This window comes from Topomyia yanbarensis, chromosome 2 (assembly GCF_030247195.1).
Source record: "Topomyia yanbarensis strain Yona2022 chromosome 2, ASM3024719v1, whole genome shotgun sequence".
Taxonomy (NCBI): Eukaryota; Metazoa; Arthropoda; class Insecta; order Diptera; family Culicidae; genus Topomyia; species Topomyia yanbarensis.
In genome coordinates this window covers 91473325-91499873 of record NC_080671.1, presented here as the reverse complement: position 1 = coordinate 91499873, position 26549 = coordinate 91473325, and the positions used below count along the sequence as shown (strand labels likewise).

Genomic DNA, 26549 nt, shown 5'->3' with positions numbered 1-26549 from the left:
GCAAACTCGACAGTGTTTTACCGCTTATTGCACCGTCTGGACGTTACAGTCATGGTGTCGCTCGTTTGGCAGGCGAGCGACGAATGATTCAAACGGACATACGGCACCTCTATTTGTAACTTCACATATTTGATTGAGTCTCTCACGTGCCACATGCCCCATATTGACGGCTTTGGCTATTGGTTAATTGGTTTGGACCAATTATAGTGCAGATAATTATTGCTTTCATTAAGCCATTTCCTTCCTCTATTACGTACACGCAACACTATTTCTTAAAAACGTAGGGGAACCCGGGGCTATTCGGACTTACTTAAGAAAATCGCCCTTTTAGGTGGACAGATGTGAAAAAATTTACCGGTCAATGGTCCTAATTGTTAGTTTGAAACCTCAGCTACATTTTGGTGCCATAAAAGATTCATTTGCACCACTCAATGACAGCGCTAGGCGACGATTTGCAAACCTTTACGTTTTTCCATCATTTTACAATGTAGGGGTAATTCGGACCTCCCTACGGGGCAATTCAGACAGTCATTTCTTTAATTTTTTTAACATCGGAATTATGTTCATCTTTGAAATATTTATAAGAGATCCTCCTCAAGAAGCAAAAAAAATAAAAAAATTGCTTTACAAAACTTTAATCTGGTAAGTCACAGCTGTCGATTGGCGGCCCATGTATTTTCTTTGTAGTGGCGTGTACAATGGTGTACGCAGCCGCAAGCCGCTGAACGGTGGTTGACGGAGTAGGGGATCCGAATAGCCCCGTACGCTCATTTCGCACAGAAGTTATGAGCGTCTCGAAAATATCCGTGTTTTCACCCAAACAAAAATCATTTCATTAAATGGAAGCCTCAACCTTTCTAAAACACTTTTAATTTTTTCACTTATTTATTGCTTTAATCGCGGTTTTACCATTATAATGATTTTTGTTTTGAGAATGGCAAAAAAATGAAACACGTTGTATCTCTTTCTAAAAAGAACAAAGAATCAAATTCAGCTCTCAAAATTGATGTTTCAGAATGGCGGTTCCACGAATATGTACGATAGTCAGAAAGTCTTGCTATTTTCGAGGGGGTACCAATTACCCCCACTGTCTTTATAGCCCCGGGTCCCCCTATATATTATGAGTGACAGCTACCGCAATGCTTTTTTTATGTTTGAAAAATTCATTTCAAACTAAAAGGCTTGGTGATAGCTGTATACGCAACAGAGAAAGTAAATGGGTTAAATCCATTATTTGCACTAATTGTACATTATGCGGAATAAGTTACAAAATTGGTGTGCATATTTCTAATCAGTTAGCGCAAATATTAAAAAAAATCGGGTAAAAGTTTTGCTGAAAATTCTCCGCGGTGAACTCACCCTACTCCGACTGAGAGTTCTTCGGCGGCGGAATTTCTCTCGATACCGGTGTTTATTTCGTAAGCCAATTAGAATCTACGCTACTGTGAATTTCTCGGCGGTGGATCCCAAAAGCGATGTTTGTTTTCGTGAGCCATTTAACTCCCCGCTTCGTATCGATCTACTCGATCTAATCCCCGGCGATGGACCAGTAGGTGCCGAGTGATTCCGGGTGGAGCGTGGTTTCCGGTTCACTGGCTTTTTTACGACCCACTGTTTGACGCGATCTGCTCGAACTAGTCCCCGGCGGTGGATCTAGCCTACTCACGAGCTACCCAGCTGGGTGTCGAGGTCGGGGATTCCGGTGGAGCCTAGCGTCCGGTTCGCTGGTGCTCCGATGACCCGAACCCGTCATGTGCTACTGAACTGGTCTGGAGTCTGGAGTTTTCTTGCGGTGGAATTTTTCCCGAACCCGGCTTTTAAGTCAGCGGTGGCAGTCCCTTCGCCCTCTTCCTCTGCAGCTCAGAGAGCATATTAGTCATTACGTCTGTTGACCGCCGCCCAGATATGCTCGTCGTAGCATATAGCGCCATCCTAGGCTAACGTACACTCATCACTTCTCAGCGATCATTGACAAAGCAAATCGTCTACTAGGTTTTATGTTCAAAATGGTCGGTGTTAAGTCAGACCGGACTAAGAGACAATATATTGATTTCGAGAAAAACGAGTTTAAAGTTTGAATCGAAGCATCCTTTACGTTATAATTATAAATTTATTTTTGCTATAATTCTTGGTTATTGTTACATATTCCATATTTGGCAAAAGTCGAAAGTAGCTGAAGAAATTTTTTATCCAGCGCTATCATTATCTCATTTTTTGGTGTTTTGCGACTTAGTCCGGTCTGACTTAATACCGACCAAATATCTAACGAATTCCGGGATCCTTTGTGCTTCAAAGCGTTATATTGTTCACTGGTGCGCTCACAGTTGGAATTCGCAAACGTCCTCTGGTGCCACTACCATGCAACTTGGAGTCAAAGAATTGAAGCCGTTCATAAGATATGCGTTGCCACCATACGAAGACCGTTGTCGATTACTACACTCAGCCAAAAATACAGTGAACTTCATAAGTATTTCGTATATTTTTAGCCACAAGCAGGACGTATGTAAATCATAAGACTATCTTATGAAGCAGCATTTATTTCGTCAAATCGGTTTGCTATGATTTAATTTTCCATAACGCATCTTCGATTTTTCATAAGACAATATTATATATTTCTCTTATGTTTATGTAAATCATAAGATGCTCGTATGAAACTCAAGCGAGTAACGTATGCAATACCCAATAAAGTCTTATTTTTTCATAATCATCTTATGAAAATATAGTTTTGTTATTCTTCTATACATCATAAGATAATTCTTATGAATTTCGCTGTATGATTTGGCTGGGTGTACTATTACTGCACACTTTAGAAAATCGCGTTGCGAGCTACCTTCGTATCTAAGCTTCTTCTTGCTGAATATGGTGTTCTCGATCTCCTATCACAAATTAGCCTCTACACACCTACCCGTGTCCTTCGTCCTCGAACACTGCTGCAGACTGAAATGGCAACACTAACTACGCCCGATACAAGCAATGGCCGGTCACTTCAACGATTTTACCGACATCTTCAACTTCGTCATTAGTTCTGCACAGTTTCGAAACCGTTTGTTGCCACCTTAGGTTAATTATTTGTAAATTAGTTCATTAATAGCGGTAAGCTTGCAGCTAGTTGGTACCGCCGCACGGTACTATCTTTGATTTTAGGCCTGAGTTTAGTCCGGTCTAAGACGTTAGTACCTGTCATCGCAGAAATGGCTGCATCCTGAAGCCAAATGAAAACAGTGTAAAGGGGCGCCATATTCCTCTTGCATACATCTCAATAATTTGAATCAACTTTTCGACCTTTATGTGCAATATTATGGACCATGTTGCACACAAACCATATGAGGGCAAGTAAGCAAGTTTTATCCCGTACGAAAAACAGGTATAATCGAGTTTTAAATGTCATTTTTTATATTCTTTTTCGTCCTATCCATAAGGTGCTGCACGCTCATTTGAAATGCCATGCCGAAGTTATATTGCAAGTTATATTGCAAGTTAGCAGAAGTCGAATCATTTTGAAACTAACCGTAGAACGAAATTTTATAATTGGATGCAGAGCTGCATTAAATAAAAATTGTTTTCGTTTGTTAGTTTACTTATGGCTATCAAAACGAGTGAAGCTGTTTAATTAAATTATCCACAATTTTTTAGTTAGTTTAACTAGAGGAAAAGAAAACATATAAACACAATGTGTACCCTTTTCTACTTATATCTTCTCACAAAGAACACAATAAACAAGTGGATATTTTCTTATATTTTTACTGCTTTCGAATGAATCCAAACTAAGATTAAATAAAATTGTAAATAAAGCCATACCATACAACCTAAGTAACTCTATGACGGTAAACAATCTGCTACAAATATTCTCATTTTGATCGTTATTTAAATAATATCGAAACTTTCTTATATTGTTTCACTATTTATAATTTTCCATCAGATCTTGGACGATTAGCATTTTCACTGTAGAACAAATTGTCGTTTTAAAGTCATAGTGATAGAACAGAAATGCACAGGATATGAAAGAATTTGTGAAAGTTGAGACTTTGTTTAAGCTAAAACGAGGATTCCAAAATTGTTTTAAAAATATAAATACATCAGACTATTAAATGGGATAAACAGTGAATTTTCTATTAACCTCATTGTACGGTTTTTAACATTGCTGCGTATTGCCGATCAGAACGCAGTAATGCAAATGACAGCATCATGTTACCGAAAAAAGACAAAAATATGATATGCTCCTCTTGCGCATACTTCGTTATTTTCAATCCTCTCTTCGGCTTTCTTCTGGATCAATGCTCTTTGCTCGCAATAAAGATGGCAATACATAGGCCAGTTTGAACAGGTAAGAAAGACAAGCACCGTCTAACTATATTTACCTGTATTTTTGATTTCTCTGTTCTTTCCTTCTCTCTACACGCTTGATTCCAATTGCTCATCGAAGAGTTACAGGAGAGCATTTTGATAAATCGAATCGATTATCACATATTCAAATCAAAGTTGTTTTTGCGAATTAGAATCAAAAGTGCAATAAGAATTGTTTTGATTATTTTCTTTTACATATCGCTGTGAGAATAAGAGGGATCATTTTATTCCTTAATATAAATCAATAACATGTTATCACTAATTATTGCCCATATTGCTGTCGTATCTCACATCAAAGAAAGTGAATAACGAAAAAAATTAGTTTTTTTTTATTGGATAAATAAATGACAATCGGAAGTAGATCGTAAAATGCACTATTTTATAAATTTTCTTATTTTCGCTACCAGTTCACAAATTGAATCAGAATGTTAACTGCTTGTAAAGTAACTCCATAAATACCCTAAGCAAATATTAAATAAAAGATTTTAAATATAGGCATTTTTTCTATATGAATAAACTCACATAAAACATCCAAATAAAAATATTTTAAAATTGATTGCGAACGCAACGGCGACCAATATATTTGTTCGTAAAAATACATTATTAGGATGCTCAAAAGTTTCATTTCTGTTAATTAATAAAATCGTAGAAATTTTGTTAGCAAATAGAATCGTTCCAATCTGCATTACAGAAATATGCAATCAACAATATGAAATATAACACTTGTAATCATTCTGTCAAAGTTTAATTTTTGGTTTGACCTTTGTATACTTTTTATTTAAGCTTCGCTGAAAAAAACGTGTACAATTTAAATTCGCAGAGTGTGATCTAACCTTTATTTATAATTGATATTTATTCCAAACTTGTGAAAATTAGCTTGAAAGGAATATAAATATGCTCCCCCCGTGTCGACAGGTATCGTGTGCAATTAGAATGATATTCGCAGTTCATTTTGAATTCAAATTGAAATATTTCAACCAATTTTTTAATCAAAGTTTAAAATAACTATCATGGCACCAGTTCCAAATGATGGTTCAACCACCTCAAACTTATTTTCTTTTATGCATTAAATATTATGTCACTACAAAATGATGTACATCATAGGCCAACTATAAACTATCCACCAAGTTAAAGTTCTAAGTTCAGAAACATATCAGTTACATGTTGACAAAATTGTTCTCACACGCTATGGAACGAGACATATGACGAAGAAAAGCTATTTTACTGTAAGAAAATATCGGAGTGAAAAACAATTCTCCATGTTGTATAATTTATTCATTTTCTTTAACATGAATTTGTAGTTTTTTAACATTGTCGTGTATCGCAGATCAGAACGCAGCCATATAAATGACAGCATCGTTGGGTTAAAGCTTACCAAATAGTTTAGGCCGGTTTAAAAGTTAGTCCGGTTTAAATATAGTTAGTACGCGTTTGAGCTTACGGCTATAAGACTCAGTGTCAGTTGGACTTAAATTGTTAAATACATAAATACATAAATACATCTGCGCTTTCTCCAGTTTACATTGCTCTATCAGCGCGTTCCTCCCTTCGTTTTCCGTTGTGATCTTATCCAGATTCCCGCTATCTCTACCACTGTTTCCTGAACTTAAACTCTCGCGTTCGCTTCTCCACCCACCGCTTCTGCCACGAGTTCCCGATAGCTCGAGCCTTCATCAATGGATTCTTCTTCAGCTCGAACAGCATCTCACCTTTCTGAGTGCGTTCTTATTACCTGGTTCTTACTACGTTCTCTCTCAGCTCCTTCAGCTTGGGACCCTCTCAGGTCCTTTTGAGAATCGCATCGTACGTCACGCTTTCGTTTGCATTGACGACTAAAGCGTCTCCCTTTCTTGGCGCAGTCGAATCTCGCCACCCCCTTTCCATCTGTCGGTTGTATCGCTGGCTTGGGCTTCTTCTGTTTCTCTTCCTCTCCAGGCACCCTTCAGCGTCTCACAGGCTTCTGCTTTAGTTACTTACGTGGTCTTCCGCGCTTTTTCGGCATTTTGGATCTGTCCAGTAGCGCCATTTGTTCGCATTCGACGGCTGGTACGGCTGGTTTGATGCTGATCACTAGATCGCTGATCTGTCCGTGCACATTGTCGTTGCTTTTCACGAACTCGTGGACCTCCACTTTTTTTTACTCGGCTTCATCACTTCAGGCAACTCAAACTGCTGGTCTTTTTATGTTATGCTTGATTTCGGCGCGTTTTCCTTGGCGTCCTATTGGTTCGTCTCCGCTCGTGTTCGGTTTAGCCAGCCCGGGGACAACTTGACAGATAGTGCTTGTTTCATATATGCAGCCTTGTTATTTGCTCACACAATGAGCCACAAAGAGCGAAATACACCGATTGAAAATAGAGCAGCACAAAAACACTGCGATGTGCAGAACGACCGCACAAAGAGACACTTGAAAGAGTAAGATCTGTGCACCAAAAGCTGCACAATTTCGTTCAAAGAGTCACCTTGAAGAGCCTCTTTTTTGTGCCTCCCCTCACTGGAAAGCAGGTAAGAAGGCGAATCAAACTACAATTCAGATAAAGTTTGATCGGAAGAACGTTTTAAAAATGTTTTTTGGTTGCCTTCTCTACTTACGTGCGCGTGGGACCAAGATACACACTAAAGAGCCTCTTTATTTCTACTCTTTGTGGCGTGCAGCCATGGAGTAGAATACACGTGTGGGAGCAACACGCATCGGAGTGAAGAGGATTATTGTGAAAGAGAAGAGCGGTGGTTCGCACGAAAAGTGCAAAGAGCGTTTGTTTGTTTCTCTTTATTTTCTCTGAGGTGCATAACATCCCTGCATATATGTATCACCGATTTGATGGTGGCGCTAGTATGCCTTCTCTGCACGACTACCACAAACAACGACACGAAAAAGTTTCAAGAGAAAAGCGTGTTTCGTTACGTGTGTTGTGAACGCCGTCAATGCGGCTAGAACAACATTTAAAAAAGCGTATTCCAAAATGTGGATAAAGAAAACTATTATTAGAGAATAAATTTATCCCTGATTGGAAACCGTCAGCAAAGTTACATAAATCTTATTATAAATTTAGCTGGAAGTCGTTGTTTTTAGCAACCGGCTCTCTTCCTTCCTAAAAATGTTTTGATTTTCTTGTTGTGTGAAGTTTGTAATCGGTAAATCATTGGTGTTATAAATGAAATATAAATGAAAAACATTTTGGCCAATGAAAGTAAATCACCAAGCTTAACAATTCGTGAACCTGCGACATCTTGTTTCAAGTTCACTAAGAACGTCAAGAATTCTAGTATTTTGATCGGGAGAATAAACAATATATGTAGGATTTTCTACACATTTAGCAAAATTGGTTTTGAATAAAACGCAGCAAACCAGTAGTGCTCGGTTTCAGCAAGAATGCTACCAGGAATGTACAATTTTGTTCGACTTCGGCCAGAGTTTTGTTCGACTTTTGCAATAATTCTGTCCGGAAGATGTTGCGATGGTTTTGGTATGGATCCCTTCAGAATTATGCTGGTATTTTCCTCGGCTCTACCGGAGGATTTCATGCCTTAGGAGATGTTGATTAGTTTCGGAAGATTTTCGGAAATTCCAACATAAGTGGTAGTGGCTTGATTTTGAAAGTCATCTTGTAGGGTGATGTGCCTATTATGGCAGTAGAGCCTATTATGACCCTATTTCGTACCCCTTGGTTTCGAACCAAGCATATGAGATAATGACACTATCGATTTGGCTAAAACAGGTGAGAAAAAATAAGCTCAAGTTATATTCTTTATTTGTTGTGCACATATGTATTTAGAACTATCCTCTAAATCCAACTTTTAATTAAAACAAAATCACCTTATTGAAATATCTACTAATCCGCCTCACTCACGTAGTGAACCGAAACTGGATGCAACGGCGCTTAGCAAAATAAACACTTACGAGCCAGCATTTACCGCCTCATATCTCGTTATTCCAGCACAAATATACTAAACATTGCACTGATACATACCTTTATTTTAGTTGGAGAACCTTTTTACGATAATTTCACTTTAAAATCACTCGTCAAACACTAGAATAGGCCTAGTGTTATAATAGGATAAAACTAAATACGGGGGTTCCTATTATTGGCATGTTTCGCTGATACACTACCACAATCAAAACAAACTTTTTTGCATCCATCGTACAGAAAAGAATCACCAGTGCGGCCAACCCAAAACATGAACTTGAAAATATATTGTAATGCAATTTCATGTATAAGTAATCAATTATTTCAAGCTATTCAACTAATTGTTGATTGCAGATATTTTATTTTCATCTGCACATACAATTTGGATCGGGAGGAAGTAATGTGTGATGTGAAATTTTATATTCCAGTTGTTAACTTTCGCATGGTTATTTCCTGCATGCGCAGTTCTGGGCGCTCTTCTACTAACAGCTGATGAGTTTCTTTCGTGTGCGTGATGTTTACGTTTGTTTTGATCGGCTGAAAAAAGCAGAATGATTCGTTTTACAAATCACGTGTTGGCGTCCATGATCTGGATACCTAGTTAGAATCGACGCAAATGGAATATGAGGCATTGCGTTTCAACTAGATTGTTTTTCGATGAGGTGGAAATTGGCACACCCATGAGGCGATAATTGGATCGTTGAGGTGGGAATAGATGCACAGAATGGAACATTTATTTTCATTTATGCTGAAAATTGAGGCAATTCTGCTAAATAAGCATTATATAGATGTTTAAGAAACAGTACACTGATACTTTATTCTGAGAAAGGTTATAGATAATATGGCTTCTTTTAAAGTTGTTCAAAAAATAGTGCGACCCTCTCCCTAATGGTGCCAAAATAGGCTATTTCCGAAAATCGATTTATTTTCTTTTGGATTTTTTAAATTCCAAATGCAATCTATGTTTCTGTTTAAGCAAGGCGGAATGAGGACAGTTTCTAATGTGAACAGCGAAATAAATTTGATGATAGAAATGGTTAAATTGTTTATTTTTTAAATATGGAAAATAGTAAATGGGATGCACCTTTTTCAAATTTCGCTCTATTCGAGCCGCCATGACATCACCAAATCACCACAAAATTTGCCTATGAATTTAATATATGGGAGCTGTCAAGTTGTCCCCGGGATGGGTTTAGCTTTCCTGGGCTGCTCTAGATGCTGCGGTTGCGTTTGCTATTGCGCTTGGTTGAACTTTGGCGAACGGATTCACCATAATTGCTACGTTATAGCTTTCATATTTTTGTTGTTTATTCAAAAAAAAACTAGTCTAGTCCGGTGAATAGTATTGTAAATCAGTGAGGCACTTGACGATAAGTAGACGGACTGGAATGCATACGCAAATTAAGATTTACTGAAAATTGTGCATTCTACGCGTATAGCTATTAAAAGCGAAATATGTTTGTTCTTCACAAATTAAGAAAATTTATATTTGTTTTCGGAAAGCTCTCGGAATTGAGTCGAGAATTTTGTGAGAATTCATGGCATCCTGAGTTTAAATGCGACCAGATTTACTTTGAACCAAGCTTTACTCAGTTCCATTTGAAACATTTGCTGTGAACCAGAATATTTGTAGCTCTTCTAATTGCTTCTATAAATGTATTTTGTCTTGAATATTAAACAACAACGATTGCATAAGATATAACCGTTTGCATCCCCACTCCGTTCGATCCCTGGGCCCAGCACACGAACAGCGGTATTTTTCTCGAACAACTTACCCTCAGCATGACCACCTCGTCCGGCTCTGCCCAAGCGACTAATCGAGCGGTCTTTGGAAACACAGTGAATCAATTCATGTCACGTAACGAAGGTTTCAATAGTTGCGGTTTAGAGTGTTAAGCCAATTTAGTTAAATAATTTAGATGTTAAAATATATAGAGAGATAAACCGCGGTTATGATCGAAAGACATATATATTTTTGCAGGAGGCTTAATGATTTGCACTATTGGGAAGAGCTAATCGGGCAGAATGTCAACAAGCATACTTACGTATTCGCGTATATTCTTTGACTGGATGGGCTTAGAACAGTTGGTCCATGGTTCTCCAGTACATGGAATGAAAGCGAAACGCATATTCGGTTTGGGGTACCCGATTGCAGTACATACGAACGTGACCATTTCCTTCGGACGTGCGAAGATTGGGTTCATCTTCAGGATAGGTTTTTCTGAAATGTTGAAAAAAAAATCAGTGAGTGTAGATTCCTACTAATGTAAAAACAAGCTTCTTACCCCTAACATACACCTTCATGTTATAACTGGCATTGGTACCTTCGTTCACTGCATGCAGCGTATAAACGCCGGTGTCGTAAATATTAGGATGCTTGATAATAAGCGTCACTTGCTTATTGTTTTCGGATATGTCATACTTATCCCCCGCCTCCAACGCTTCCTCACTGTCGTCTCTCACCCAGTGGAATAGTGGCTTTGGGTGGGCACTGTACTTGATCACGATTTTGATGGGTCGCCGGCTGGTGGTGTTAATCAAGTCCAGCATATTGTCTTCGGTGAGATTTATGAATACGGCGCCCTGTTCCACGATGACGATTCGAGCCGCCCGATGGTTCACGTGTTTGTGATGGTCTTGAGCTTCACACTTGTAGAAACCGGTGTCGCTAGCGGTGGTCTGTTCGATTGTGAGTTCGGATGTTCCAATGGTGTATTGTGGCCGTTGCGGGTGCGACATTACCGATATTCGACTGATCGTTGTTCGGGTGTCCTGATAAGAATAATGTGCGAATTATAAAATTAATTCTAGACTGTTTTGATTTTGATTTTGAATAGAGATAGTGCACAATCTTTTCACTAATTCGAATATAGCCTGGTCACTCGGTCCAACATGTGCATTATTTTTTTATTTAACCCTCAGGAAGTCTTTGTGAAATACCAGCGGAATAGCTTTAAAGCTTCACGCAGTCACCTAAATGCATGTAACGGCATGATTGCAGAATAGTTAAAAATAAAAACGCACGGATAGAGCATAAACAACTAACGACCAGACTAATGCATTGACTAGGTTTATTAGTATATAAAATTGATAGTTCCAACTCGCCAGGGGAGATGTTGTACCAAAACTATTTAAAATTCTTTACTTATTTCCTCTGAAGGCACATCTCAGATAATCACAAGAATGAAAACAATGCACAAGGGTCCACGGAGAAAACATCCTACTCACATTCTGCGCCAGCTGTTTGTTCGGCAGGAACCACCTCATATCGAACTTGACGCCCTCGGACACGTCCAGCGAGCAGACGAGCTTGAGGGTTTCACCCTGTTTGATGTACTCCCCGCTTCGGCTCTCAATCCGGGGCCGCTGAATGTACTCCGTAACGGCTATCGTTGTTGTGTTGTTGGGGTTTTTCGAGTGTAGGTGAGATTATCCATTCAGTTTACGATTACACCCACGGCGGAAGCATAATTGATTCAAAGGGTGGCAGTGGATAAAAAACGAATGTTAGCAGTTCCGTGGTTTTGTTCAAAAAGTTTTTTTTGTTTCAAATGGCGTTAACAATCAGCAAATTAAATGGGATAAGTAATAGTTTGACGGGAAACACAGAAGAACAGAAATTAAGCGAAGAACAAGACAAACATGCTAAAACAGAAAGTTCATGCAAATAAAAGTAACACATATTTTACAGTATAGGTACATGAATTTAGTAAGTATATATGGTTGAAATAAGATGTTCATGCAATGTCGAAACAATGATACGCTATGTTGGCTTTGTAGTACGACCAAAATAATGAAATTTTAAAATGTTTCAATGATGGTAACGGTTTCCGTAATATGTTTCATTACAATACTAACAGAAAATTTGTGTCGTTCTGCAGTCTAATCCAGGTAGATTACCTTGTTTAAATCCATGATCTGATACCTCTCTTCCAGATGCTATACACAATGTTTTGGGATACAACATAGTTCAATTTCAACCGATTGACTGCATTATGCTTGTAACTTGATGAATATATAAACATATGAAATGTATTTTGTTCCTTCTCTTTCTCTCGCTGAAAAGGGGTTGGTTTTGAAAGGGTTTTCTGCCTCGCTGAAGCGATTGTGTATTGGCAGCGGATAGGATATCATTGGAATTGAATTAAATGTTAGCACACCTGCTGTGTTGCTGGCAGCAGATAAAGTGTGTTTGATTGCTTTTTCGGGAGGTGTGAGTTCACATGGCTTCCTGCCTCCGCTGTGTGGGTGTTGACATAATTATATCATAATCATTCGATGGTGATGATGATGTAGGTCAGACACGATTATTCCAGTATTTCAATAAAAAATCGCACCCCGGATAATTGTAGAATTAATATTTTGCTGCTCTTAAATTACCTATAACTCAAAGAGCATATTTTGTATTTTAAATCCTTTAATTGCATTGGAAAGGTGATGAAATTTCCTATAGAAAAATGTTCTCGTATCTTTCAATTAATTAGTTTTAGTTACCTTTTAGTGGTGAAGTAGTTAAAAGTTCTTGATGGGGTTTTTGATATTTTTCTCAAAATAATAAATTATAATCCTTACAATATCAATTAGTCAAAAGTTGGGTTTTAATACGATCCATAATTTGTTCTTCAACGTCATATTACTATCTCTTCTCGCTTTTTTTTGTAATTTCAAGACTTACAAATGCTTGAAAGGCTCTAGTCTAAAAATATGCTTTATATCGTTATTCCCAAGGTTTCATTGAAAAGCTGAGGAAATTTCCTCCTGATTTATGTACAAATATATTTTAGTTAGGAGTACTAAATTACATTATACTAGTAAAATAGCTCAAAATTAGCGTTTTTCAAATGAGTTTTGTAATTATTCTAATTATCAATCAACAAAATTTATACTCTTTATTCTTTATTAGTCTTATACACCAACAGGCACACCAAAGCCCCAATGGTGTTGGTATTAATATTAAACTTATTACTAACATCCAAGTCATATACACAAATAGTGGTCATACATAACTCACAAAAACGGTAAAAAAGTCAAATGTGGTTAAAAGATTGATTAAAAAGTCTAGAAAATCGCTGACGCAGAGTTTGTCTAGACACGTTGCAATCGAAAGCTGAAGCAACCTGGTTGAAAATCCTTTGTAGACCAGTGATGGCTCCATGCATACTATAAGTAGTGCGTCTGAACGGTAATCGAAGCATAATGTTGTTGCGTAATGTTCGTGGTGCGACGTTTATTTTAATTTGTTCTTATATAGCTGGAGCATCAAACATAAAGCGATTGAATCAGCTGACACCGGTTTTCATAGCTAGGTAATCGGACAGGATCTCTCCAGGGCAATCTACGGAGCACGAAACGTAAAAAGTGATGCTGTACGCTTTCAATTCTCTCAACGCCGTTATTGTAGTTTGGGCTCCACACTTCAGGGCAATATTCTAGGATTGATCGGGATAAAGCGCAGTACAGCGATTTGAGACAATAAACATCTGTAAAATTTTTGGCTATCCTGAAGATGCATCCTAGCGCTCGAGACGCTTTACCGACTGCATAGGAGACGTGTCGTTTGAACGTGAGTTGAGAATCCAGGATCACTCCCAGGTCCTTCACGTGACTGACGCGTTCGATTTCTGTTTCTAGAAGTTCTTGAAATAGATTTTTCCGTGAAAACGATATTACCGAGCACTTCTTCGGGTGTACATACATGCGGTTCATGGTACACCAGTCAACAAAGGCTTGAAGCTGCTGTTGGAGAAATCTGCAATCTTCAATTGTACGAATTATGCGAAAAATCTTGAGATCATCCGCGAAGGACAATCGGGGAGTCTTCAGAATTAGATGTACATCATTGAAGTATATCAGAAACATCGACGGTGCCAAGTGGCTTCCTTGAGGTATTCCTGACATAGAAGTGAATATAGGGCCCTGGCAATCTCTTATGACAACCGCTATCTCTCGGTCTGTGAGGTAAGATCGAAACCACTGCAAAACACTACCATTTATTCCAAATCTCTCCATTTTTGCTATGGTGATATCGTGGTTTAGCTTATCAAAAGCGGCAGATAAGTCGGTGTAAACGACGTCAGTTTGAGCGCGGCGTTCCATACTCTCTGTTATGTAGGATGCTAAGCATAACAGGTTAGATGCAGTTGACCGCCCAGACGTGAAGCCATGCTGATCGTCACTTAGGTACGACTTACAGTGAGCCTGAAGAGGTTCCATAATCACCAGCTCGAACAACTTCGAGGCAGCACTCAATAAAGTTATCCCACGGTAATTATTGATGTCTCGCTTATTGCCCTTTTTATGAACTGGGAACATGTTCGCTGATTTCCAGCAAGATGGAAAAATATCTCTAGTAATAGATGCTCTAAAGATCTGAAGAAGCGGAGCAACCAAAACTTCGATGTGCCTTTTCAGTATCGCGGAGGGGAGCCCGTCGGGTCCCGGATTGAAAGATGACTTAAGTCGAGAGGAAGCTCTGATGATTATCGTTGCATTAAAATCGATAGCACCCAGAGTTTGACCCACAAGTGGAGCTCTGCTAGCAGCGAGTTCGATTTGCTCAATAGTTAGTGCCTCGTCTGTGAATACATTCGCGAATTTTTCCGAGAAAAGTGCACATATGTCTCGAGATGTGGTAGCTGTGTTCCCATTGAAAGTCATAGTCGACGGCAGTCCTGATTCATTTCGCTGCTCGTTCACATATTTCCAGAAACGTTTAGGATGCGACTTGAAATTACGCTGAATATTTTGCTGATATCGATAGAAACAGTGTTGACTGGCTCGTTTGTACGCATGGTTGAGACTGACGTAATGGTCTCTGAGTGATATTGTGCGATACTTGGTAAACCTCCGCAGAGCAGCTCTCTTTATAGCAGTGGCGTAGCCAGAAATTTGGTTTGGAGGGGGTTTTGACGAAATTCTTAGATTTTTCAAAAATGTTGGCGGGTCTATTGATCACATTTAATCTATAGGCCGCGATCAACTGGGTACTACCGTGTTCTGCAGTAATAGCGAAAAGGAATGGTGTGAGCGGGCATGGGCGCTATAACTCTAACGTAGGCAAAACTAAATACCTGTCGTAGGTGTCAGTTATGGTGGGTGGCGGACTACGAGACAGGTTAGGTCAAGTTCAACGAGTGGCCCAAAAACACCACTTTACTAACAATCAAGCAGAAAAGGATGAGCTGAAAACTCACCAATTCGAAACTATAGAATTGGAGGAGCTTTGATAGACGGGCAGAAGTTGCGGAAATGCGGGGATCGAGCGACGGCACAAGAACTAGGCAAAATGCGCCAACGCGTGATCAAGTGGCAGGCGATCAGCGAAAGGATATGTGTAGTGTGGATCAAAGGCTATTTCTTCGACTAGAGCATTATCAATGTGCACTGACCTCACGAAGCCGAGAAATATGCATTTTATGCGCAGCTGGAGCATGTCTATGATAGCTGCCTATGGCGGAATGTAGGGCTCGTAATCGGTGACAAAAACATCCTGGTAGGCCGGGGGCATTGTATAAACCGGTTATCGCACAGGATAGTCTGTGAACCATATAAATAATGTGCAGAAATTCTCACGATTGATAAGTATATTATGACGAACCTAAAGAGCGAAGCAGTAGACGACAAGAGTATTGCAAGAATCAGCTTGGAGCAGTCGTTGACAGATGCCGGATCTACCTAAGATTCATGAAAAATAGGACGGTTGAACCGCTGGCAATGATCAACTGTCATGTGAGCTACTGAAACACAGAGTAGAGGAGTTGGCTAGAGCACTCCACTGGGTGCTGTTGAAGATCTGGAAGGAGGAGATTTTACCGAAGTATAGGATGTAGGGAGTAGTATGTCCCATCTATAAAAAATGTGTTAAGCGGGATTTTCGCAACTAATGACCGATTAATCACATTACTGAACTGCCTTGTATGCAAAGGGGACGTAAATGCCATCGAGTATATTTTTCAGGAAAATTTTAAATTTTCAAACCTTGCATGGTGCGGGTGAAAGCATGCTTTCACCACTTTGCTTTTCGGATTTCAACAGATTATTTTTTTTATTATTTGAAATCGTTTGCACTGAAAGATGCGAATTTTCGTAGTGAACTTAAAAATACGAAAAAGTTAATTTTGACCAAAGTGGCGTTGAAGTCACTTTTGCATACTAGGATAGTAAACGTCATCTACAAGGTGTTCTCCCAAATTCTTCGTTGCCGCCTATAATGGTTAGTAAGGGAATCGTAGTGCAATATGGCCTAAAATGCACAAATACGGGTTGCATTCATATCTTCAACCAAGCTATTTGCAAAAACATTCTTGAAAACTTTGCTGAAGAGTCTCGAACTAAATTTGATTGGAATTAGTAATGCATCCAACTGGAAAAATTTATCAACAAAATTATGCTGCGAAATACTAAACCTCCAAAAGCTGACGGTTTCCAAATGATGGAATCTTGGCGCCATTCAATTCGATACCCAAATGTACACCATAAATAGCGAAAAAGTGCCACTAGCTAGCACTTTATATAAGTGATAACCTAAAAAAAAATCAAATGCACATAAAAACCAATTCTGACCTGTTAGGCGTAAAACGCCATTTTTCATCAGTTTCTATGAAGGCGTTTTCATTGAGCTATTTTGCTGGCTATTTACATGATTTATCAACTATAGGATCCTCACTAAAATATTGGTTACAAGATCCCTTTCTCACAATTTACAAAAAGTCCCATTACGTTTAAAACATTAGGTTCTCAATGTAATGAACAGATAATATACTTCCAAAATTATTATTTGAATATTTAATAAACTAGTCAGCATCAAACTTTTTTTCTTCAATTCAAATATTTTGGTTTGGAGGGGGTTTTAACCCCCAAAACCCCCCCTTGGCTACGCCACTGCTTTATAGACTTCAGCCGTCGCAGTATACTCGTTTGCCATGGAGGGCCGGTTTGTCGATGGTGAACTTTGTTTGGAACGTGCCTGTCAATAGCGTACGCCAGAACGTTTGAAAAGGTTTGAACTGCGGTTTCGACATCTTCGGGGTCCAGAATATTTTCCCAATCGATGGTGGAAAGAAGGTCTGCGATCAGAGTTAAAAATATTCAAATTCATTGAATGAAAATTGATCATATTCAGCCGCATTCATTTTCAATATTCAGTGACGCAGCTGAAAACGTCAATCGAACAAACCGCCCAGTCATCCATGCATATTTTCATTCGGCTCCGATTATTACACGAAGGGACCGTGCAGCAGCGAATCAACCGCATCAAAGTAGACCCTGGCACAATGTAAGCGATGATGATTGTTGTTTCATATGCTTTATCGGCATTTGAAAACATTTTCCTAGATAATTAGTGTAATGAATATATTGTACGATATTCAACTGAATGAATAAGATGGATAGTTGAATCAATATTTTTTCTATTCACCGCGAGTCGCAACAGGTTCATTTTCAGCCGGCAAAAAAGTGCTTCGATTATTTTTAACTCTGTCTGCGATACTGCGATGATCAGCTTTACGGAAATTGTAGGAGACAGAAAGCGGTAATATATCGAAGTCATGCACCACAGCGCTATCAATCGTGGCGATCAGTGGAGGATGATGTTCCACTGGTTTTACTAGGGGAGAGGGAGCTGTCGAAGTGGCGGAAACCTGATCGCTGACAAAACAAAGATCGAGATGGCGGCTATTCTCATTGGCAATAGAATTGATTTGTAGCAACGTGGCTGAGCTATAGCTGTCAAGTAGCCTCACTGCACATGGGTGGAGAACAGAATGGTCTGAATCCGGATAAAGAAATCCATTACGGGAAGATTTCCATGAAATGCTAGGAAGATTAAAATCTCCTAGTACCATGATCTCATCAACGGCGTTAGCATCTTCGAGGATAGTAAAAACTGAGCTGCAGTGTGCTTCAACGTATTCGGTATCACGAGTGCGGTCGGGTGGAACATACAACGCACACAAGTACAACTTACGGTCGCCAAGCTCGATAATCGTCCAAACCTGCTCTAGACAATACCAAGAAGTGTTCTCGACGATTCTTGCCTTCAAGCTGGTTTTAACCACTACTAATACGCCGCATCCGGTGGATTTTCGGCTGTTGCTAGGGCTCCGGTCACAGCGAAACACCTCGTATTCAGTACCAAACACCTGACTGGAAAGCGTGTCATCGTTCAACCATGTTTCGACGAAGACCATGATGTCAAAACTCTTATCGGAGACAGCACGACGGTATTGCTCAATGATTGAATTAATACCACCAACATTTTGGTAGTATAGCAGCAGTTTAGCCTGTCGTAGACCAATGCTGGAAATCGAAGAGCTTAGAGGCAAGGAAGAGCTCATAGATGCAATGTACTTGCCTGAGGTAGGTTTGCGGAAGACCCCTCATCCCATCTCCACCACAGGACCGGGACGGATGCTGGTCGCTGGCAGGAAGGGCTCGACTGTGGTGGGGGGACTAAGGGCTTCCTCACGGCTGACGTCAAGTGTGAGTCCCGGTGACCGAAGAGACGACATTACGTGGGATGTATGCAATGCAGCTGGACTAGGTGTCTCTCGTAAACAGCTGCGGTTTGCAGGCAGGAAGAAGGGCATCTGGTGCTGATACGGTACAATTAACGGAGAACTGGAATCGGGGAACATTTCAGCGCTTGAATTATTGAGAAAGGATGGGTACTGGCCGCAGAGGGACGTTTGAAAGAACCTTTCTCCACTGCCGCGCACAGAACCGGGACGACTGGTGAACGTTGGCTGCAGTAGCTGGACTGTGGCGGGGGGATCGAGGGCTTCTATAATACAAGCTGCGGTGCATCCCGGTAGCCCATTAGCGAAATCTATCCTGCTTTGGCTGATCGAAATTAAATTCCCGAACGAGTACTCCAGTCGGCCAAGTAGACGCTTTGAGTGCAGTGTCCTTTAGTTCGCTCGGAAGGTCAACTCGGAAAGAAACGAAGTTGAGTTTCGTGAGATCGGTGTCCTTCTTGACCAACAAAATTGCATCGGGTGCATCGCTTATTCCAAGGCATTCTTGGGTCATGGCAACGATTTCCTCCACTGTATGGCTCGGGTCAAGACGGCTCACATAGATCCCAAAACTGCTCCAGCTCATCCGCAACTGTTCTGATTTCCCGCTGAATGGCTCTAGTACCGCAGACAGCGGCTGCGGTGCACAGAGGAGTAACTAGAACAACTTCTTGGCCAATAACCAAAAAAAAAAATTTTTCGATTTTTTATTTAGTTTATATTTTTTTTTAAATATCTAAAAGCATACTGAATGTTGTGGCAAAATAACGAGTATGCCAAAAAATGCTAAAGAATTTTTGCATGGATGGAAAATAGTGATATTTAAAGGGCTTTTAATCATTTTTTATTATATATCCCGAAAAATCGCTTTCAAATGATGATGACTGTATTAAATAAGACAATATTATAACAAACGTAATTGAACACAACTATTTGTATAACCTCCGCTTAAAAATAACCGAAAATAGTAGTGTTGCTGTGTATTGGACCAGCTTTAAAAACACCCTTTTTAAATAATTTATTCCAAATTTGAATGACAAAAAAGTTACATTATACGGCAAGATCCGGCAAAGTTGCTGAAACAACATTACAAAACAAGATTCCGGTTATTCAAAAAACATTCAATCTCTTCCGATCTTTTCCGATCCGCAAATTCCAAGCGATTTGAAAATATTGATATTTTTACTAATTTGAGGTACACCAAAATGCTGTAGGGTAAAATACTATGTTTGGCAAAGTGAATCTTTATGAATATGTGCACAGGCATCCCTTTTCTTCTTCTTTTTCCAATGACCAACTGTTCATGCAGCGGGAAAAACAAATGTATTCACAAAGATCACCTCGAAAATACTAGTATTCGGAAGGATCTAAAAAATTGACCCCTGCACTGGTAGGTGGATAGATGCCAAATAGTCCCAAAAACCAGTTATTTTCTATTTTTAGTTTATATTAAGGCATAATAACAGCAATAGCCGCAATAAATAGTTTTGGCCAGGATTCGACCCCAGTTACTCCTCTGTGCGGTGGCGCGAATTTTAGCATTGTTATAGTTACTGGTGCCTGCTTGTTATTTGACACTTTATCCCTATCTCTATCATTTCGCTACATTTTAATAGTGAACACAGCATGACGTCACCAAAATCGTGGTTTTTGCATATGAAATAATGTGATAAAAATAATCTTGCTTCGAATCGAAAAGAGATAATTCAATGGAGTCAAATAAAGAATTGTAAACTTGCTGAGATGCATTATTTCGATGATAATAATGGTGGTGTTTATCATTTACTATTTTTAAAAAATTAGCTGAAATGCTAACAATAACACTAACTTTAAACTAATTAACTTCTAAAAGAATACTAAGTTCACTTAACTGAAAGGTACCAATACATTTTTCTCTGTAAAATTTTCATGGTTTTTAATGAAAAGAAAAAAGTACAAAAAGTGTCATATTTTTTCAACTAGAGCTAGTATTAGTGAGAATGAGATAAGTTTATCACGTCAAAGAACAAATTATGCAGCTCTTTCAGACTAACAATCTGAATTATTGAAATGATAAAGATTTCCAAGAAATGAACGAAAATTTGATAAAAAATATCAAATTTGAGATGAATCACTTCTAAAAGGATACTTAACTTCATTAGCTGAAACATTTGAGGACATCATTCAATGGGAAGTTTTCTCACCTTTTCAATGGGACTAAAAGATTTGAAATACAATGTATACTTTTTGAGTTACAGGCATTTCAATACAAACTAGTTATTTACATAAAAAGTTCAATATTTCTGTAACGGATGAGATTTGGTAGTATATGTAAAACGATTTTTTTCTCCAAATATGATAGCCTATCACCATTCGAGAGGTTCTTAACCATGAACCAAACACTCTGCATATAAACAAGGGGAAGAATACCTAACTCATAGTCTGATAAAAAAGGAAAACAAATCTAAAACACAAATAAACCCACCAAATATAAAAATAAACGGTACTTAACCCGCGTTTTATGGGTATTGGAGTGAGAAAAAGGAAGAATCACGAATTTAAATTAATCAGAATTAAAACAAATAAAACAAAGCTCCGTCTGAGTGGAACTACAGTTGTAGTGTCAGATGAAAATACTTATGTTTAATTTTAGTGAAAACCTGAACAACACACCGACGCTTGTTATTAAACATATGAAATCCCATCAATTAAACTATGATTAGTGTAGCACATCAACGTGGGGCCGTATTAATAAACGAAAAGATACATTTTACTATACCCAGCTACAAAACCGATGGCTACAAGTTATTGCTGCTAGAACCACTAGGATCAGTGATCAGTGCCGCGAGTTAGTGCATAGCAATCAGTCCACTAAAACTGCAATGTACCTATACTGGGTGATGTGAGTATTTGGTAGTGAAGCTGCCCATGGAAGTCGGCCGAATGAACGGACTCACCATATACGTCCTATAAAAAAAACCCTTTTGGTTTACCGGAATTGTTATTGATACACGTGAGCGGTAGAGGCGGAAAAGGAGGAAGGAAGGTGGCTTACTTTAGAATAGAGAAATGTGTTATTTTTTTACTGATCGGAAAAGGCGAAAGTGAACATTCTAATCGCACTATGGAAAAGTTTTTTTTTAATTTCGCACCCAGCTGTCTGTTGCTCTTGTGCGTATGAACACACCGGGGGGTTAGTTCCATCTAGGATAAAAATACAGAGTACAACACGAGTGGTAGTATGGGTAGTTGCTAGCACGCGAAAAGTCAATTGCTGCTTGCAGGATTTATTTGGTGTTTATTTTGCCATGAGCCACTGATTATTTGTTTGAAAAACCGCATACCTTGTTCGTACTCATCTGCATGACCAGGCGAGGTGGGTGAGGCGAGGTATCGCGCGGGTTAGATGGTTTGGTTTTTTTTTGTTTATTTCGGTTCCGAGTTCGGGAAGAGAAGAAATATTAATTATTATTTGCGGAAATGTAGCTTTTGTTCAAATGGAGAGAACTTGCTCCCATCTTGTTCTCTTAAACTAGTTTCGGTTTCGAAATGGAGACGCCTAGTAACTATGATGAGTTAAGCAACGAGTCCGCGTTCCCAGTCCCACCACATTGCTGTCATTGAAACATTTTCTTGATTGATATAGGAAGGATGCTAACTACATGCTGTTATTAGAAAAAAAGTGTAGTGATCTATATAGGGAGAGAGAGGGAGCATGCGGCTCTTGAGCCAAACCGATACGACGGAAGAAGCTTAGCATAACGTAGCGGATAGAGAAGAACCAGATTGATAGAGAGATAGTTACAGCTGTGGAACCGAAACGGACGAAGTGATGGCGAGGCAGATGGGTCCAGCGAATGGGAACCGTAACCAGTGACATTTCCTGCGTTAAGCATTATGGATCCAACACCAGAGCTAATACTAGTACTGTTGCTATTGCTACTGCCACTAGTGGTTGTTGTGTCGTACCCATCATCACTCTCATTGTAGTTGTTGTACTCGAAGGTGCTGGTGGTCGCCGTTGTCGTGTTGTTGTAATCGGTTGCATTACCCAGCAGAAAGTCGCTAATAGTTCTAGACGTGCGGAACGTTTGTGGGTTAGTATCATCCGAGAGAAGGAAATCTAGTGGTGCTAGTTCAAAAGAAGAATCAACGGAATATTCGGTGGTTTCATTGAGTGATGAACCATGACGACTCGTATAGCCACTAGTGGACAGTAGCAGTAGCCGGTTATGATGACGCACGCTGCCTAGTTTGCAGTGGTTAGTGTCGTTCAACTCACAGGATTCCATCACATCCAGCTGGAAGTGTATCGGTTTGTCCGGATCCTCCTTGGGACGGCATAGGTAAAGGCCGCTTTCGTCCAACCGGTACGGGGTTAGCACAAAGCCGACGGTTTCAGTGTACTTGTAGTTGTCGATTTGCATCTATATTAAAGGGTGGTAATTACAACAATTAGCGTACTCTAGCCCATGTGGGAACAAATTATCGGCCAAAGGTTGGCCGTATACGGTGTGTGGTATTCTGAAAGGGTACAGTGTACGAAAGGGGAAAGATTTATAAATAGAGGTAGAGTGAGAGAAAGAACCTGTGGAAGACAACGAGTATGTGCATATGTGGCCGTCCATGGTTGTTATCATTAATTACAATTTCATACAGTATTTACAATGTTTAAGTCTAGTATATTGTTCCTAGCTTCGCGTGAAGATTCATTTAGTTATTTATGGAGTACACTGGATAATAAACAGTGTATTAAGTGAAATTATGCTCGGAAAGCATTGATGCATTGCTGCAATTTGGGTACATTTTCTGGCAGGCAGTATAAGGAAACTAACCTTTTGGATTTTCATCACACTGGGTCATTTATCTTAGAACCGGTAGGCAACCTGTGCACAAAGTCAGATTTTTGTGTATCGAACTAATTTTTTCAGTAACTAAGCCCAACTTGGGATCCGGTGGACGATAAATCCAACCTAGCACCAATTTGGTACCAGTTAACGAGTGCAAATTTTAGTGCTAGTTTGGATTCATCGTCTAACTGGCCCCAAGTTAGTGGAAGTTACTGATGAGATGTATTCGAAACACAAAAATCCAACTTTATGTATGTTAGGTACTGTGTCTTTTATACTACGTTCACACTATGCGTTAAAACGTGTTTTAACGCTATCTTGATGATGTTTTTCTTGTTGCCAATTATTATAACATGTTTTAACTCTGTAGTGTACATGTAGTATTATGCACGAATGGTTTTAATCCAATTTTTATCCGTTTTGGGTACAAATTATGCAAAGTAAAACTGTTGAACTGTTTTATTCTTAGATTATAAAATATTTTTTTCATCCCTGCCATATTTTTGATTGTTCTGCTCCCAAGCCCAGTTCGCTGGGAAAGCTCGATCAAAGATGCCCATTTTCACATAAAAGATGCTATTTTTAAAAATTTCGCAAAACTTTGGTTTTAAACTGTGAAGTCCCGTTCCATTTTTTTTTCAAAAATTTCTTCGCGATAATTGGAACCCTAAATCTCTGTCATATTTTTATTTGTTCTAATCTAAAGCTGAGTCCCTTGGGAAAATTTGATCAGAGATGCCCATTTTCACCTAAAAGATGTTATTTTTAAAAATTTCACAAAACTTTGATTTTAAACTGTTAAAGTTCCGTTCTATTTTTTTCCAAAAATTTCTTCACGATGATTTAGTTGGAGCCCTAAATCCCCACCATGTTTTTTTGCTCTGCCTCCAAGCTCAGTTCGTTGGGAAAATCATAAGGCATTACAATAAAATTATTGATTTTCGAACTTTTTTTCAAAAATTGTCCTTGGAACTATAAAAAATTTTAAATTAGTTTTTAGCGGTTTTCGTTTGTTTTGTTTGTTCGCTCGGCTCCCAATTTTTTTATTTTGTTTCGCAGTGTAATCTACTCATGAAGCCCGTTCCAAAATACTCATAGTGTTTGAGTTATCGACAATGTTATTCAACCAGAAGTCGCCATCTAGGATTTTTAAAAAAAGATCCAATTATCCATTTTCACCATCTACTTGTCAAACTTGTTCCGAAAATACTTATATTGCACAGTGTTTTATAACGTCGTTTTCGTGCTCAAAATTAATAGCGTCTAAACCGTTAACTTTAGAGGTATAGTTTGTTCGGAGAAGTTGTTGTTCTTATAATTGCGCATCCACAGGAGTATACCGTTTATTTTCCTAACTAATTGAGATAGAGACTTTGTGTCTTTGACAAAGTTGCAGTAAATGTTATTTAAAAAGAAATTGCTGAAGACACTATATACCTAGCTTCATCAGTTAAGGAGTTATGGAACATATTATATGGAAGACCCCTTAAAATTAGTTTTTTCATGATAACTTTTTTAGACATTATCGTATCTTCTTGGAATCTTCCGCAAAGTTGTTTGCGGTATCGAAACACATATTTTTGCTGAACATAGTTAATTCCTATCTGTTGAATTTAAAAAGATATTCCAAATTTTACGATATTTTTGGGGTAACTTCCACCTTAAATAATTCGTTAAGGAGCAAAAAGGAGCAAACAACATCATAACATACTGAAAGTACTAGCGTTTTACTTTCATAAAATGACCCGATTGTTAGTCGACGCGATTCTCCCCGAGTGTTATGTTCAACACAATATCTCATCACAGTGGTTTAAAATGAAATATTCAAGCGCACTGCAATAAGCAGCTTCATCTTTTCATGGTAAATTGCATGAAACGTATTCATCGATGTCCAAAAAAGGAAAAAAAACTTTGACCACAATCAAGATCAAAGTACGAAACGTGGCATATCGTGCGTTCGAGAAGTGTGTCACGTGAATTTTAAGCATACTGGATACTGGTAAGCTTGGAAAAATTATGAAAATCCCACCAGAAGGTTTATTAATGTCTTTCGTGACAATTATAATGGAGCTTGATTAACGTCACATGTGCACAATGTGGATCCTGTCATGACTGAGGCTCGGGGATGGCTAAAAAAAGTATAAAACGATTTTTAGAAGACGCCAAAGCTCTTCTAGCGGAAGAAGAAACTTTGAAGATGACGTAGAAAACGATTATTAAAAATAAATTTATTTATCTAATTTATAATGCAAATATCGACATTATTAAACACATCCAAAACTGCAATTTGATTTTTGAAAGGCAAACCATATGCATTGCATGTTATAGGCGACCGTGTTCTATGCAATTTACCATAAAAAAATGAAGCTGTTTGTCGCAGTGCGCTTGAATATTTCATTTTAAACCACTGCGATGGCATATTGTATTGAACATAACACTCGGGGAGAATCGCGTCGACTAACAATCGGGCCATTATATGAAAGCAAAAAGCTAGTACTTTCAGTATGTTATGATGTTGTTTGCTCCTTTTTGCTCCTTAACGAATTATTTAAGGTGGAAGTTACCCCAAAAATATCGTAAAATTTGGAATATCTTTTTAAATTCAACAGATAGGAAGTAACTATGTTAAGCAAAAATATGTATTTCGATACCGCAAACAACTTTGTGGAAGATTCCAAGAAGATACGAGAATGTCTAAAATAGTTATCATGAAAAAACTAATTTTAAGGGGTCTTCCATATAATATGTTCCATAACTCGTAAACTATTGAAGCTAGGTATATAGTGTCTTTAGCAATTTCTTTTGTAGTAACATTTCCTACAACTTTGTCGAAGACACAAAGTCTCTATCTCAATTAGTTCGGAAAATAAATTTCGTATATCACTTATAGGTGAATTAATCACTGAACGGTATACTCCTGTGGATGCGCAATCATAAGAACAACAACTTCTCCG

General features: G+C 38.7%; 1 protein-coding gene across 4 annotated transcripts in view; it reads right to left on the bottom strand.

Annotated features, from left to right (window-relative positions):
- Positions 1-26549, bottom strand: part of LOC131678818 (vascular endothelial growth factor receptor 1) — a 170378-nt gene that overhangs the window by 23104 nt on the left and 120725 nt on the right. For 2 of the 4 annotated variants that reach the window (XM_058959165.1, XM_058959169.1), the window contains exons 5-10: positions 23028-23172; positions 22090-22104; positions 11481-11638; positions 10538-11024; positions 10298-10473; positions 10028-10078 (exon numbers count right to left, since the gene is read on the bottom strand). In XM_058959165.1, coding sequence (XP_058815148.1) covers positions 10028-10078; positions 10298-10473; positions 10538-11024; positions 11481-11638; positions 22090-22104; positions 23028-23172 — 1032 coding nt within the window. The remainder of the gene's footprint in view (positions 1-10027; positions 10079-10297; positions 10474-10537; positions 11025-11480; positions 11639-22089; positions 22105-23027; positions 23173-26549) is intronic. The other 2 variants (XM_058959167.1, XM_058959166.1) reach the window with 2 other exon arrangements.